At 39.9% G+C, this 17,771-nt stretch overlaps 1 protein-coding gene across 4 annotated transcripts in view; it reads left to right on the top strand.

The window, feature by feature from the left end:
- tll1 (tolloid-like 1) overlaps nucleotides 1-17,082 on the top strand; it is a 58,798-nt gene extending 41,716 nt beyond the window's left edge. For all 4 annotated transcript variants that reach the window (XM_063476038.1, XM_063476039.1, XM_063476036.1 and 1 more), the window contains exons 18-22: nucleotides 1,984-2,109; nucleotides 5,657-5,784; nucleotides 12,137-12,350; nucleotides 12,624-12,874; nucleotides 15,347-17,082. In XM_063476038.1, the coding sequence (XP_063332108.1) occupies nucleotides 1,984-2,109; nucleotides 5,657-5,784; nucleotides 12,137-12,350; nucleotides 12,624-12,874; nucleotides 15,347-15,481 (854 nt within the window). In that variant the 3' untranslated portion in view covers nucleotides 15,482-17,082. The remainder of the gene's footprint in view (nucleotides 1-1,983; nucleotides 2,110-5,656; nucleotides 5,785-12,136; nucleotides 12,351-12,623; nucleotides 12,875-15,346) is intronic.
- The last annotated feature ends 689 nt before the right edge of the window (nucleotides 17,083-17,771 follow it).

Raw genomic sequence — 17,771 nt, 5'->3', positions numbered from 1 at the left:
CAATTCCCTATACAGTTGATGAATGATGAAATCTTTTATGTATCAGCACATAGCAAAAATGAATGATGAATTGAAAAAAATCATACAGTTTATGATATGCAGTTGGGCAAATAATTATTTGATCACCCACTGGATTTGCAAGTTTGCTCACTTCCAAAGAAGTAAGAGATATATCAACTGAAAATGCAGAAAAAACACATTACAACACATTACATAAAAGAGACTTGCTAGACCACTGAATGACATTCATTTGCTTCTTCTTTAGACACTCCTTTGTTGCCTTGGTGATATTTTTTGGGTCGTTGTCATGCTGTCATGACACATCCACGACCCATCTTCAGTGTTCTGGCTGAGGGAAGGAGGTTCATTCATTGTTCCCTCAAGGCAGTGAAATCCTGCTGTACCCTTAGCAGAAAAACAAAACCATAATGTTCCACCTCCATGCTTGACTGTAGGGATGGTGTTCTTTAGGTCATATTCAGCAATTCTCCTCTTTCCAACTTGGCAGATGAAGTTGACACCAAAGAGTATGATTTTGATTTCATTTGACGACAGCACTTTTTCCCAAGCCTTTTCTGAATCATTAGATGTTCTCGGGCAAACTTAAGACAGACCTCTACATATGCCTTCTTGAGTAGGGAGACCCCATCGGTGCTGCACGGTATAGTGTGTTGCCAGTGGTGTTCTTGGTGACTTTGATCCCAGTTGTCTTCAGGTCATTACCAAATTACCAAATCTACCACCTTTTTCATGATCATCCTAACCCTGTGATTCAAGATCTTGCCTTGAGCACCAGACCGAGTGCAACTGATGGCCATTTTATGTTTCTTCCATTTCCTAATATTCACACTAGTAGTTGTCAACTTCTCACCAAGCGTTTTGTGGATGGCCTTGTAGCTCACTATCCCTTGTGCAGGTCTACAATCTTGTAATTTGTGTGCCACATGGACACACAGCCAATTTGTGGGAGCCAGAATTCAGACTGTTTTGATTCAAATACTTATTTTACTCAATGACATGCAAATCAATTTATACATTTTATGTAATGTGTTTTTTTCCTGGATTTTTGGTTGATATTCTGTCTCTCTACACTAAAATACGAATAACATAAACAGAGACTGTTCATTAGAGTGTATGCATGTTGAAAGTTATGGACATGATGTTATTACTTCCATCTGATAGCTGTATAAATCACTGCAGATGGTTTGAAGTTCCTTCTACCATTAGAGAAAGCCAAGAGCATCCCAAAGCTTACTCCTGTGGTTCTACCCTACCCATTAATTAAGAGACCCTTCAGCAGCCGCGCGTGCTTTCAGTCTGTGTTACACTCATAACAAAGAGAGAGGTTACAGGGGCTGGACTGCAACTGGGCCCCAGACTAAAACAAGTACACAAACAAGATACACAAGCAGGGTATGTTAACAAGAAACAGATGAAACTAATCAGGGACAAGTTAATGGATCACAAAGTAGGGACAACTAAGGAAGCAAAACAACACTTTGGGACACACAGGGAAAGTAATACTTTCAAAATAAAAAAGGGAACACAAAGAATAATCAAAATTCAGTAAAACCTAAATAAGACAGCTGCTGTGACCTGAACGTAGACGATTGCAACACAACAACAGACTTACACAAACTAACAAAGTTTTTTTGTTTTCTTTCGTTAGATATTCTTCTCCGTGCCAATCAATGCAAACTTTTGCCTTTTTGAGTAACTTCTCCTTTATTGATCTCCAGCTCTTACTGTAGTAAAAAAAAAAAGTAAGCTGCAGAGAGCGTTCAAAGCCGGGATGGCTCACTTGATCATCCTGCTGGACTTTAACTCTCAGCCTTGTAATAAAATGTTTAACTTGTCTTCATTTTCTCCTTTTCAACTGCACCCGCACCTCATTACTGTCCTCTTTTGTTTCTCTCCCTTCCCACCATCTCATCTCTCTGATGTTTCCACATCACTGACGTGTTGCATGTGTATCCCTCATAGACAAAGACGAGTGCAGCAAGGACAACGGCGGCTGCCAACACGAGTGCATCAACACGGTGGGCTCCTACGTGTGTCATTGTCGCCATGGCTTCGTGTTGCATGAGAACAAACATGACTGTAAGGAAGGTGGGTTTCATGTGCATTCACACCCACACACACACTGGCATAAAAGCACCGGAGCACACGTGCATGCTGTCGCGCATCAACACAAGCACGTGCTCATTCATAAGAATAGCCATCATCCATCACACGCTGTCCACACACATCCACATGACAGCAGGCTTTACATTTGAGGGAGTTTTTTTTCTTTGGCTTATATTTTTTCACATAGATTAAAGGGACAGTTCACCCCAAAATCCATATTCATGTATTCGTTTCTCTGGCCTGTGGCACTATTTAATCATCTAGATTGTTGAAGTGAGAGTTGTCCAATTTTTTGGGATGTCCACTGTAGAAATGTCTGCCATATCCTGAATATAATAAAACCTTATGGCATTTGCCTTGGAGTGTGCCCCAGTGAAAAAGGAAATTGAAAAACTCAGCAGGAATGTCTTTTTCCTGAAATCATGACCTTGCTTTCTTTCTGTCAAAGTACACCCACCAACCAAAGAAGGCATGCAGCTAGCTAACGTTAAAGCTCAGCTGAGGGGAGACGCCATCAGTGTTTACATCCTGTCACGCTGTCACTCGCATGAGCCTCGGGACAGGTAGAGGCATTCTTCCTCTTGGGTAGTAAAAAGCTTGGCAGACAGAAAGAAAATAGGTGCTGGGTGAACCTGCTCAGACCAAAACAATGCAGACAAATAAATAGCACTACAGGCAAAATGGAACACGAGTTTAAGGTTTTATATATCAGGACATATTAAGAATAAATTAGTCCTCAACAGGTCTTAAAATGAGGTAAATACAACCTCAGGTGGACTTTAAAACATGACATATTACACAATGTTACTAATTCTTTAACAAAAACTGAGACAAAATGCAGAAGGAGTCATCACATGATGTGAGATGATGTGAGAGAAAGTTACTACTAGCTAAGGTGGTTCTCCTAGCTAAGGAATAACGGGGTGCACTTTGTCTTTCACACACTGTTTCTGCATTTTTGTTAAATAAATAGTGTCATATGTCATGCATTGTTGTTCATCTCAGGTTGTATTTACCTCATTCTAAGAGCTGCTAAAGTCAAGATAACTTTTTAAAATTCTTATTTTAAATTTAATTTTTAAAATGTCCTGATATGTAAAACTGCAGAACTGACAGAAACTTTACTTTCTTTTTAATGTGACTGTGCATTCAGTTTTGGGGTGAACTGCTTCTTTAAGTTGCACACAGTCTTTCTTTAGGTTTATAAGTCTCAGCTTTTAAACCAGAAAGTGTCAAGTGTTCAAGTGATTGACTTGATACGTCCGATCCTGGAACAATAAACACAACCCTCTACCAGGGAGTTTTAGGTCATCAGCAAAAATTAAAAACTTAATTATATATTAAGAGTATTTATTTTGTGTAGTGAAACTAAAAAAGAAACAGCTTTCACACTGACATTTACTGGCCCTGAAGGGCAGTTGGCTTACACTGAAAGTCATCAGACCTAACTTGGACTGTTCTTAAAGGACATTCCTGAAACAGAAACACACCAAGTCCAAATTAATTACCACAGAAATGTCCCACAAAACTGTGACATTATAAATTATATGTAGGGGATTAATTTCAGGAGATGCTCCCCTCTAAACGACTTGATACTCTTGAACTTTTCTCAGATGACCTAAAAACCAGTTGGCAGTCTCTAAAACTCTGTTCACTCTGATGTGTGTGAGAAAAGGGTGGAAAAAAGTTTTAGTTTGACAGAAAACATTATTTATTAAAAGTTATTTGCACTTTCACACACACACTCGCACAAACGCGCACACACACCCTGCTGAATGGACATATTATACACAGCTCTTTGAAGTTGAACTTTTGAACACGTACACACACACTCACAGCATCAGCACTGACATACACACCTCACTAAAGACTCCCCGTGATGCTCATAAAAAGACTCATGTTTCAAACATCTGGGACCTTGAAAGCTTTGCGTGTAGCGTTGTCTTCCTGTGTGTACATGTGTGTTTATATGTGCACAACACCAGTGTAAGCGAGCCTTGCCGTGTCACACTAATTCATATTCCCGTCACACGGCCTGTGCCCCTGTTTATATACATACATGAGCTTCAGCTTGTTTGAGAAGATTTCAGCAATTGTTGTTACACCCTGGATTCATCATTAAGCATAATTGTTACACACCTTTATGGCTTTTCACACCAGTGGGAAATATAAAAAATGACACACAGCATCCTTTAAAGTCTCAGGGATCTCATTTTGAACTCTTGCAATGACTTTGAAGCTGTTAGTTTTTACCAGCAACTTGATCAGATTGTACCCGTGGCTCTATCTGTAACATGAGATGTTACACTCTTCTGTAAAAATAAAACTGTGTGGAGATTTTGACATCTGTATGTGATACTTTGCATGCTAGAAAAAAAAAAAGAAGCTTTTTCAGACCCATGTGTTGTTCTTGTGGATGCCATTTCATGCTGTACACGAGTTTGGTTTTCCTGAGAAATAAAAGCCATCACCTTCAAACACATCGTCTTTGTCGTGTGCATGCCTTTTGCCTCCCCGCACCTTCATAGAGCCATAGCATTTGTCTCATTAAAATCGAATGCATGAAAATGCCATGTGTGACTGTGTGTGGGCTGCTCTGGACGGCTTTAACCTGAGACGGACTCCAGGAGGAAAGTAGTCAGTGTTAACAAGCAGCTCCTGTGTGTTTCCAGACTCGTCCATCAGTGACAAATGAAGTGCAGCTGATATTTTTCAGTGCGCTTTCTGAGATTCTGTGGCAACAAAGAGCTGACTGCTGAGTAAGATTTTCTATAATGTAATGAGTAGGTGGAGCTGACAAAGCCTTAAAATCAAAGAAAGTGGGTCAAATGACAGAGTAGTCATCAGGAATAAAAACAAAAACCACTGAGTTTGATACTTCTCCCATGAATGCAATGGTGTTTAGAAAAGCATTCAATCTTTAACAGACTCTGAATGTTACATGTGCAGGTATGGTTACACAAATGTACACTATTTGTCAGTCTAAACTCACTGAATGCATATAGAAAGCATTCAGGCCCACCTCCTCTCCCAAATCCAAAATAATGATATGGTTCTTACTTTAATTACTGTATACAAATAAATAGTGTACATATATATATATATATATATATATATATATATATATATATATATATATATATATATATATATATATATATGTACTCAGCTATTCTGTTACCACTACAGTTTTAAAGAGACATGCTCTATCATGTTGCTGTTTAGGTGTTGGGATGTTTTCACTACAAGCTTTTCAGTTCTTTAAGCAGTTCTGTTTGCCGATACAGTATAGAAAGTGCAAAGGTCCCACTGCAGTGTTTGTGCAAAGCTTGCTGCCAATTTCAAGTGAAACCCACTCTGAACTTGTCACCAGGATGTGCTTCTTTGAAATCTTCTTCTCTCATTTAGTTCTTGTGTTTCTCTCCTTCCTGTTCCTTTTCCATTTCCTCTGACCTTTTCCTGTACAGCCATGATTTTTAAACTTCCTCTCTGTGTGTGCTCTTGCGTGTTTGTGTGTGTGTGTCTCCAGCCGAGTGTGAGCATAAGATCCACAGTCCCAGTGGGACCCTGAGCAGCCCAAACTGGCCAGACAAATACCCCAGCCGGAAAGAGTGCACCTGGGACATAACAGCCACACCGGGACACAGAGTCAAAATTGTAAGTGTGCATCACGTAAAAGCGGGTTCAACATTGTCAGGCTTTTCTTTCTTTGTGTGTTTTTCCTGGAAATCACAGGAATGCCACCCCACTGTAACGACGCACTGTCATCTTGTATGTTAAAGCCTTGGGTTGGCTTCTCCTCTTGCTACACAGTCTTCTCCTTTCGTGTTCCACTTATGAAACCCAAATGTGAATGAGGGAGAAAGTGCATGTTTGTATATTTGGGCTAACTGTGAGTGAGTGTTCATGCATTAGAGAAAGGCCTTGGGCAGTGGCCATCTGTGTCAGTGTGCCTTTCTATGCCTGTGTATGCATGTGTGCTGCCTACACACACACACACACACATATAAAGTCTTTTGCGTATTTTCTAATTTGGTGCACATGTATGTATTTATAAGACACCATTAAAATTGAGCTCCAGTACCATTTGGTGAAGTGTTTGTTTCTGCTGCAGAAACTCAGAGAAGATGATGTGAGAATTGCAAACTAAGCATAGTTTTAGCTCCAAGACAAATCTGAATGGTTATTTGGTCCTTGGCAGTTTAGGAAGTCATTCAAAGGGAGAATATCTGACGCTGAATTTTTGCTTGATGGAGGTGATGACAGGGGCAATGATAATGGTCTTTTTGTGTGGAGTTTGCGTTTCTCCCCATGCTTGCATGGGTTCTCTCTGGGTACTCCGGCTTTCTCCTACGGTCCACAGACATGCAGTTTGTGGGGTCAACTGATGATTCTAAATTGCCCTTAGGTGTGATTGGTTGTCTGTCTCTCTGCATTAGCCACGCAACAGACTGGTGGCCTATCCAGGGTGTACCCCCGCCTTTTCAGCCCCCCTGAATTGGATAAGTGGAAGAGAATGGATGGATAGAGATGAAGACATGTCAGAACAACAAAACAGAAAACTAGTGATAACATACATTCTTTGGTTTTCTTTCACTTCAAAGGATAAAATGACAGCTGATGTTTGTTTTCAGCTTCTAAAAATGTTCATCTTGACCAAACATTTTATTTAAGAACGTAATAAAGCACAGCACAGGTCCACTAAAACATGTTGAGATGATGCTGTGAACAAGACATAACCTTACTTTACATCATGACTGCTTTCACTGTTTATCCAAGAAATGTTGCAAAAAAGATGAATATTTGTAACTGTCTCTTAAATATATTAATAATTTAGTTTATAAATTTCAGAAAGTTCAGAAAATAGTGCAGTCCACCAAAGATAAACTATAATATGTATTTTCACTTGTTACAAGTATTAGAAAGACTTCTCAATTATGAAGCCAAAATTGGTTTAAGTTTGGCATTTAAGATTAAAGAATGGCTTTAATCTGTTAATTATTGCAGCCTTTAAGTAACTTTCTGTTAGCTGACTGTTACTACTTTTACTTTCTAAAGGTATGGACGTCATAAGTGCAGAGCTCAAATTTGGTCTCACAAGAGACTAAGTAATGGGAGGAGCAACCTGGCCACCAATTGGTTTGTGGACTTGTGTTCTGAATCAGTACTCCTACAGTACTGGTTAGAATTTAATCATATTTACACACAATAACCACCTAAAGCAGGGGTGTCGGAATGACACTAGACTCCAATCTGGCCCACTGAATGACTGAAAATGTGAATGCCGGCATACATGTTGGACTTTTTATTGTAGTTTTTTCACCATCTACTCTAGAACTACTATAAGTCGACGGTGCAAAAGAGACATTTTCTGTAAAATAACAAAAACTTTGTTTTATACATACTATGAGCTGCAGGAATTTCCCTATAATTTTACACCTTTATTTTTCACAGTTTAATCTGATGTTGTGTTCTTATGTAGAAAAAAAGAGAGATAAATTGTTGACATTGTGAGGCAGCATGGTGGTGTGGTTAGCACTGTTGCCTTGCAGCAAGAAGTTCCTGAGTTTGACTTTCCCATCTGGAGAGTCTGTCTTGTTTTACAAGAAGTTTGCATGTTCTCCCCGTGTTTGCATGGGTTCTCTGTGGTAGTCTGGCTTCCCTCCATGTCCAAAGACATACAGTTATTGGGGTTAGGTTAAGTGGTGATTCTAAATTAGCCCATAGATGTGAATGGTTGTCTGTCTCTGTGTTAGCCTTGCGTCAGACTGGTGACCTGTCCAGGGTGTATCCCGTCTCCAGGCCCCTCCAACGGTCCTGATAAGGATGAGCGGAAGAGAATGGATGCATTGTTGAAATTGCACTTCTTTATCTTATATCGTAAGATCTTCTTACGATATAAGAGATTAAATGTGTAGTAAAATTTCATTGCACTGACAGAAAGGGGAGTTTCACTGGCCGGTCCACCAGAGATCAGAGCATGACACCTGCAATGTAAAATGTAATGCAAATGAGTTTAATACCTCTGTCCTAACAGGTCTTCATGGAGTCTGTACTCAAGGTCAAGGTCACATTTGTCATTTTAGAGGCAATAACCTGTGAATTGTGATTGATTATGAGCCAGATGAGCTACTGCGTCACCAATATTCTCGTATAAAAAAACACTGCTGTGAGAATTTGAACAACAGGGTAGAGTGCCTGGGTTATCAGCTAATGCTAGCAAGCTTGTTTAGCAAGGCTCATCCACTGTATGGGTGCACAAAACAGACACAGGAACTTGCTACAGCAACGGTCCAGTTCTTTGACTAGCAGACCTCTGCCAGCTACAGTACAGCCATGTATGTCAGCCGCCCTCACCAAAACAGCCACTCTTTTAATCATGGATAATTTGTCATCTTAATGCAATTTAAATGGGGGATAAAACTGTTTATTTCAGATGTAATGTAGATGTTGGGCTTTTTATAGTGAAGGTCTGTGTGGATTGACTAACTTTTGAAACAAGCCTCGTGCTGGCTTCATGTTTCAGCTCCAGAGGTTGGTCCTCACAAAGATTTCAAAGAAAAAAAAAAATTTAAAAAATACAGAAGATGGAAATCCCTCACATGCTCACATTTACACAGGATGCTTTAGATAATCCTCCTAAAGTCATGTTCCCATGCATGTGTGTCTCTCTCTCTCTCTCTCTCACACACACACACACACACACACACACACACACACACACACACACACACACACACACACTGTTGAAAGGATGCATTATACATTTGGCTCTTCACCTTACTTCCACTCTGCAGCCACAATATGGGCTTGTTATCAAAACTGTCATCCACTGTCATTTAGTTTTTGATAATCTCTAATGACCGCTTATGTAACCAAAACACATTACATCATCATCTGCGATAGCACAGTTACGAGGTTTTGCTCCCGTTTTGAATGTAACTTTGTAACTTTGTGTGATTCAATGATACTAAATACACACTCCTTTGTCTTTATGTTTTTAACATTATTTGTTTTTTTGTGCACTTTAGCTTTACATATATCTGTGAGGACCAGTTTTAAATTTTAGACTTGAGGAGTGAGGGCACTTTTGTTTTGTTTTTTTTAGGGGGGGTGAATTAGGTCAGGCATTAAAATTTATTTGATTTAGTGTTACAGTCAGCTTAGAAGCAGGGTAAGGGCTAAATCAAACCGATGTATTCCCCTTATGCTAGATTTTTTTTGTAGTTGTATGTTAGCAATCTCTCTTTTCAATAATAATCTGTGCATTTCAGTGAGTATGCACAAAGACATGAAGAAGGACTTATAAAATGCCAGAAATCTGAACATGGCATTAGGATAATTTAATTATTCCCCACTCTGTCTGGCACACACACACACACAACTTGCTTGGATGTAGTACACGGCTCAAGTCAGACCATCAAACCAGTGTCTCGCTTGAGGTATGGTTAGAAACATCTGGAAGCCATCACGACCTCAGAATCAAACACTTCCCATCTGTGTAATGAAATCCACGCATCAGCCCACCTTCACCCTCCTTTCTGCTTCAACTCAGTTGGTTTATGGAAAAAAAGAAGAAAAAAAAAATCAGAGTGTTGTGATGGTTATGGTGACATGACAGAGACAATCAAGTGTGTGACTGTGTGGGAGCGAGGCCTGCAAGGTGTTATGACTCAGCTCAGGGTGACATGGTTGGATTATAAATCGTGACACTGTGTACATGCTTGTCCGCGTGGAGGCATTGCATGGGCCGGGGGTTTCTTCTCTGACGCTCAGAAAGAAAATAACATTTGTTTTCTAAAACGAGATCGTATCAGTGATTGACGTTTGATGAAGGAATGTTTGGAAAGATAGCTGACATAGTGATAGATTAACAGCCTAAACATGATATGCAGTATCCTGCATCTTTCATTAAAAAAAACAACCCAGTGTAATATATCATGCAGCACGGACAATGACAGGAATTATTTTTAATCTGCCACAAATGGGAGAAAAAAAATGAAATCAGAAATAAATATGGGGTTGAGGAGACAGTGTGTATTTTCTTTTGTATTGTGGCCTCAGCTAATTTTAATTACTTTCCAATAACTTCACTTTGCTTTGGGATTTCTTAGACTGACAGTACTATTGACCAGGGATGTTTGGGAAGCTTTAAGCATGCCCCTGACAGGCCGTCAGTTAGTTCATTGGGGACGGAATTTGGGTATCTCATGCTTAATTAAAACCCAATAACAGTGCAATAATGCATTTCCATTCCAGCTACATTAACTCATGTTTACCTCTCTTTGTTTAAAAAATGATTTGATGCTTAATGAAAGACTTACCGTGAAGATATTTCTTCATAAAAACACACAATACATTTGGAAATAATCCATTCTCTTCCTTCAGTCTGCTCTTCTTTGTGTTTATTTTTTCCTTCAGCTCGCACATGTTGTCTACATTCCTGAGTTCTATAAATAATTCTTTAAAATAATAAAGCCCTCACGTTTTCAGGCTTTGTAAACACTACAAAAATATTTTTCGTACCTACAAGCTTGTTGATCTCCGAGTTCTGCTCTTCGTGCCTCACATGGACAAATTTAATCTGCTTTACGGAGCCAAGCAAGCAGATAAAGTTAAGCCCTTTCCTTCAACAGCACCTGGATGAAGAAGTGAGATGGAAAAGTGACTTGAACAACTTTAGGGATTTTATTCGTGCCGTTCTCCAACTAATGTCGCTCAGAGAGACCGGTGAGGGACCTCAGAATGCCTGCCTGTTGCCAGGATGATACAAATTCAGGAAAAGAGAGATTAGATTAGTAGTGCAGCGTCTTTACGAAAGGGTTCATGCATATTTATAGATTTTTCGGAGCATGTTGCCTTCACTGGATAACAGAAACAGATCGAAAACAAAGGGAAAAGAGAGCGAGCGAAAGCAGCAAAATGAAATTCAGCAAAGATGTAGTGCCAAGAGTTAAATCAAGAACTCAGCTTTAGATGTAGTTTTCTTGACCTACTACAAGGGTGACAAATATAAGGCCCAGGGGCAGAATCAGCCCAACACAGACTCCAATCAAGCCCACTGAACAGCTTTGGAAAACATGAAGGAGTCCATACATTTTGGACTTTTTACTTTAACAGCTTTTTCTATTGGTAAATACCTCCCCAATGCCCCATTCATACTCTACCAAAGTAATTAAGTAGTAGATAAACATTTAAATGACAGAAAAGTAGATCCACGCTGAAAATGATAGGACATAATCTGTGCATTAACAAAAATGTTCTGTTTTAAATTTACCAAACAGTCTGGGCAACGACCATAACTTTATCTAAAAGTTTACACATTAATTTCTTACAGTTTAAGAGATGTGCTGACAGATTTCTTTCTTTTATCACAGCAGCATTTCTTTCAAGATTCAAAGTGTTCATTGTCATGTGTACAGAAGAAATAGCATTTGTCTGTGCAATGAAATTTTTCCTTTGCTGTCCATACACAAATGCCAAGTTAGGTAGGGTTGAAGGAACAAGATAAATAAGGATAAAAATAAGACAAGATATTAAGATAAATAAAGATATTTTAATATCTTGTCTTTATCATATAGAAAAACTTCTACACACCAGACAAAAGAGGATTTTCACTGGTCCGGCCTACATGAGATCAAAACGGCCCATGATGTAAAACGAGTTGGACATCCGTGATCTAGCATATGACACCATAACCATGCTACCATCACTCCCATTCCCAGAGTGACAACTTACAAGTTTTTTAGAATTAAAGCCATGCCTATTAATGAAATGAATTGCTTGTCACCTGCCAGCCAATCATGCAGATACGTGTGTAAGTTCGTGATTTCATCAATAGAGAACTGTGTCGACGCCAACTTGTATTAAAGGTCGCTCTTACCACTGTTGTGAATATCGGAAGTATCCTTTTGAGTATCTCTGGTAGCTCCTATAAGGTTCTTGTCTTAACACCCACTCATTCATTCATTCTCCGTCTCTGCCATTCTCCCCGCTTCCTTCTTTTCAGACCTTTAATGAGTTTGAGATCGAGCAGCATCAGGAATGTGCCTATGACCATCTGGAGGCGTTTGACGGGGACAGTGACACAGCCGCCATCTTGGGTCGTCTGTGTGGCAGTAAGATCCCGGAGTCGCTGGTGTCCACTGGCAACAAGATGTACCTTCGCTTCATTTCTGACGCCTCAGTGCAAAGGAAGGGTTTCCAAGCTTCACACTCAACAGGTCTGTGGTCATATAAATATCCTTATGTAGTAAATAAAGTCTGTTCTTGGAACACTGTGCAAGACCATATCTGTTGAGAGCATCACTCAAAGTCATCAGCTTAATCCTCTTGAAATTAGGAGTAATGTCCCCCTCTAGTGGTCTTTAACAGCACATGCATGCTGAAATAACCCTTCTTGAAATCTGACTTTAGTCCTTCACTGCTGGGAAGAACAAAAAGTGCCCCCAAAACCCATTTTTTTCACACTTTTTTCTTTCTTTGTACCTCTTTAGAGTGTGGAGGTCGGCTGAAAGCAGAAGCTCATCAGAAGAACCTTTACTCCCACTCCCAGTTCGGAGACAACAATTATCCGGGTCACACTGACTGTGAGTGGCTGCTGACGGCAGAACAGGGCTACGGCATTGAGCTCAGCTTCATTACATTTGAGGTGGAGGAGGAGGCCGACTGTGGTTATGATTACATCGAGCTCTATAATGGATATGATGCCAACTCACACCGACTGGGACGCTTCTGCGGTTCAGGGGTGAGTAACCGTTATTTTCAGGGACGTCTCTGAGTTCTGTAAACTTGAAAGACTTGTGGAGGACTCGCCACATGTTTTAGTGGTCGACAATGAAACACTTCAGGTTAGACATGAGTTTGCTTTGGCACTGTGAGTCAGTGAAGCTTTAACTAGTTTTATAAATGTGCATTGTATTACCTTGCAATGTTAACTTTTGCAGCGTGCAGCGATTTATTGAAATTAGAGCTGGGCGATAAAACGATAACGATATGTATTGCGAAATAACTTTTTCTCGATAGAAAAATTAAACTATTGCGATAGACCTCATCTCTCTCTTAAAAAAAAAAAGAAAAGAAAGAACAGCCAATCCAAATTAAGTAGCGCAGAGCCGAACCAATCACAGCCGCAGCGTCACGTCACGTGACTTGTTACGTACAGCACAAGTGCCAAGCCGCGCATGTGTGGTTTGGGAAGCAGCCAGCCGCTGGTAATGGAGGAAATGAGTGTGTTTCGTAGTGATGTGTCGGTCGCGAACGAAATGGCTCTTAGAGCCGGATTTTTGACGTGAACGACGCGAGCCGGCTCCTTATCGCGAGCCGTGGGTTTTTTTCTTTCTTTCTCTCACCCTCTCTCTCGCACTTTTTTCCGCTTCACTCCGCACGCGAGCCTTGCGCTTTGCGCTGGGAAGAGGGGCGGTAGTTACACTCGCAGTAGCACAGGAACAGAGCGGGAGGGAGAGAGAGAGAGAGCCAGGGACAACAACGTCACATTAGAAAGGTATAGTAATCATCCACAACTATTTTCAGTTGCGGATGATAAAGGATTCAGAAAGTTCAGAAAGCTATACAACAAGGAGAGATTGAAAATTTCCTTTTAGTTCTCAGTTTATTTGATATTGACAAAAGTTAGTCAATTTTGTCTGTTCTTCTGTAAAACAAACTAAGATTTATTTTTAGAATTAATATTTTGTTTCTAAGTGGAATTGACAATTTAGTAGTCTGTTTTGTTTGTTCTATTTTGAAACTTAAACGCTTTAGCGGCTGCCTTTTGTGTAGTTTGCAATATTTGCCTTTATTTATCTGAAAAAGTCTCACGTTCCTTAAGTACATCTACCCTGTTGAACTTATTATGGGAAATAAATATTTAAATCAAGACAAGCTGCTGATTATTTCACATTTTACTTGTGAGCAACGGCACATTTAAATCTTACAAATATAGTTATTTGGCTTATATCGTGATATATATCGTTATCGCCTGAAATGAAAAAAGCATATCGTGATATGAAAAAATCTTATATCGCCCAGCTCTAATTGAAATGTGCAAACATACATAGGAAATGCAGTATATAAGGCAGTTTTAATGAGCTTGAAAGTCCACTTTTATTCTTCAACATAGCCTGAACTCTCTTAGGCAGCTTTCTTGTCATTTCTTTAAGTAGTCTTCAGGAATAATTCTCCAGGCTTCTTGAAGGACAGTCAAAGCTCCTCTTTGGATGATCCCACACTGCTTCTGTAATGGTGGGGAAGCCAGTCCATGATAGTGTTACATTGTGTGTTTTTCTATCCAGATATGCTTTTACTGCATTGGCAGTGTGTTTGAGATCATTGTCATGCTAAAAATGAAGCTGTCTGCCAATCAGACAATGTCCAGATGATATTGCCTGGTGGATCAAAGTGTGATGATACATTACTGCATTCATAATTTCATCAATTTTGACACCATCCCCAACACCACTGGCTGACATGTTACCACAAACCATGATAGCAGACATTCATTGTGTGGTACCTCTATTTTAATCGCCTCCATACGTATTAACGACAATTTGAACCAAAAATTTTAATTTGGATTCACTGATTCTCAGTCCAGTTCTTTGGATGTTTGACATACCTCAGCCTTTTACTTCTGTTTCGCTTGTTTAAGAAAGACCCACACCATTTTTGATGAGGCTTCAGTGAATAGCAGCTAGATCTTAAGGGCATGACTTTCTGTACATAATGCCAAGATATGCCACGTTTTCAGCAAACAGCCCTTGTTGGTGCAAAAATACTCTTTTATATATGTCAAACTGTCTTATCTGTGCCATATTTTATAAATTCAACAAACAGTTTGCTCATAACAAATTGCCTAAATTTACGATTTAAGACTTGTTCTTTGCTAAGTTATCTGTTTTGTGTATATACAACACTGTTTCATCCATTGAGAAGGTATTTTTTAATGCTTGAATGATTCATAGGTCAGTTTTAGTGGCTTAACAAACAAAAACAACATCATTATGAAAATGTTCAGGTACAAGGACTGAAAATTTGTGAAAAAGCAGAAAGCCTGGAGAAGTGTTGCTTAAAAGCACTTTAGAAAAGCAGAAGAAAGTCTGGCTGCTTGGAAGCAAAATATATAGAAATTAGTCAAGACGTGGATCAAAACTTTTGCATAGTACTGTATACTGAAATATATAAAAGCAACCTCTTCACTGTGTGTCTGTTGTCCCTTCCTCAGCCTAGAGAGGGGATTTACTCACCTGGAGATGCTATGCTGATCCGTTTCCATAGCGACGACACAATAAGCAAGAAGGGCTTCCACATCCTCTACACGAGCACCAAGTTCCAGGAGAACCTTCACACCAGGAAATGACTACAGTCGTAGCCCGTAACCTCTGACCTCTGTGCAGCCCCAGCCACTGTTACCCTGACCTTCACCACGGCAATGAGAAAAGTACAGCTCGTCCCCTCTTGGCCAGCTATGAGAAGAAGATAATTCTTCTGTGGATATCTGTCTCCCTCTGTGGCTCCACACAGGTCACTGCACTCCGAGATGAGACGAGGAAAAACATCGAGACTTATCAGCAAACACTTGGGGGATTGCGCTGATGACCGCGCGAGCCGTTTTCACAGAGGAGATGGTTTTGTTACCGCACATCAAAGCTATGTGATCAGTACAGGACGACAGGGTTGCAGGAGATCCATATAGATTCACTGAGATACCCGGAGCTGAACAAATGCAAATAAAAAGCACAAACACTAGTTTCATATTCGGAGATATAAACCGCGGATGCCAAAGAAACTAAAGACCTTAAAAATGCATCCGAGGAGGGAGTCCAGAGTCTGAAACCGTGCGACGTACTGTGATCAGACGGCTGCTTACCACCCACAGTAACCCACGACAAACTGCTGACAAACATTTTTATTGCCTTTGAGGCCTGGGAACTGGTCTCTTCAGCCCAGCTCAGAACGGCTGCAGATTATTTTATTCCATGTCTTTGTATTGTAAAACTCATTGTGTTTACTGTGTGTGTGCGCGTGCGTGCGTGTGTGTGTGGGGGGGGGGGGAGAACAAAGAGGCTCGAGTCTGCCCTTTGCCCTTTTTGTTGTTTTTCTTGCTTACAGCTTATGCAGATTGTGGAATAAAAAGAAAATAAAGAATATTAAATGCAAATAAAGACTTCCAAAATGATGTGTGATGTTAATGTTAAGCCTCACTGTAAGTTGTGGGTGTGTCCAGTTGCCCTTCCTCCACAGTGAACATGTGATTTTCTTTTTTTCTTCTTCTTCCCCAGTGGATAGCAGAAGGGAATATTTTACACAGCTGTCTCTTGAAAGTCAGTGACTGAAGGAGAGATTCCCATGGTGCTAAAAATAAAGAATACACTGAAAGACTGAATGAAGGCTTTCAAATGGAGACAGCGTGCAAACAGCACTCTGCAATCAACAGCACTAGTCCTATGGAACTACAATATTGCCTTAGAACCAAATGTATGCTATCGGACGTCGCTCTTACGCTCTTGCACAGGCGTCTCGTGTCGGCGCCATGTTTTGATTTGTTTGGTGAGATTGGTTTAATTGTAAAAAAAAATAGCAACAACAAAAAAAACATGAAACGTGAAGTCTGGGTGTAAGACGATATCTGCAGTGCATGTGTGTTTGTGTCACTTTTGTGGTTACATGCACACATACGCGTGTTTTTTGTGCATTTAGGGGAAAAAAAGGACAATTCGAAGGATATGTGCTGCAAATGGGCTGCGTTGTTTCTCTTAGTGTGTTGTAGGTGATTCTAGAGCAACTGTGCGTGTGTGTCTTTTAAGTTGTGTGTTTTTAAGTTGAATCTCTCATTGCTGTATGTGCCAAGCTCCAGGTGACCCTGATCCCACTGTTAACTGTAGTTTTTGCTTTATCGTTCCACCTCTGGGTCTGACATGACGTCCTCTGCATCGGTCATTAAAATACACACAGGCTAAAGCCACACTCGTGTTCTCTTTGTCTTTTGTTTTTAAAGGAAATATTAATCTGTTCATAAAATCCTAGCATTTACCTTGAGGTAGTTATCATGTGACAGCATATCTGAAACCTTCTCACAGCATTACTTTCCCACTTTTTCAGGGATGGCAGAACATTTTCTGAGAATTTCAGATGAGTAAGTCTAAGACCAAACCTGACCCTAAATCCATAATAACCCATAATTTGGACTTATTTAAGTAAATACATCAAGATTCAGTGTCAGAAATAAGCTTCCGTATGGATTTTCACTGAATTTGGTGATCAAATTTATAGTCACCAGACAACGAACCCAGTCAGTTTTTGTGACCTCATCACTTATCCAGTGACATATATTGTATTTTATAAAAACTCAATTTAAGACTTGACTTGCTGACTGGGTCTGAGACTGTTGGGCAGCTGGGTTCTTTCTGTGCTGTCAGCAGGGGTCAGCCTGCATTCATTTAAATAACCTGCCACCCAAAATGTTTTAATGATGTTACAGCATCGTGTTTTATCAACACGATCACTTTTAGTGATCATTTTAAAAAAGTTTTTGGAGAAACTTCAGAGAATGCTTTTGGGAACAAAGTAGAACATAAAGCTCTGTGACTTTCATCTTTCAGAAGGGCAGAAACCTATTTAAGGTATGTCCTATAGGGCAGTGCATCACA

This window comes from Pelmatolapia mariae, linkage group LG6, assembly GCF_036321145.2.
Source record: "Pelmatolapia mariae isolate MD_Pm_ZW linkage group LG6, Pm_UMD_F_2, whole genome shotgun sequence".
Lineage (NCBI taxonomy): Eukaryota > Metazoa > Chordata > Actinopteri > Cichliformes > Cichlidae > Pelmatolapia > Pelmatolapia mariae.
The sequence above is the reverse complement of the archived record's forward strand: the minus strand, read 5'-3'. Positions and strand labels throughout refer to the sequence as shown.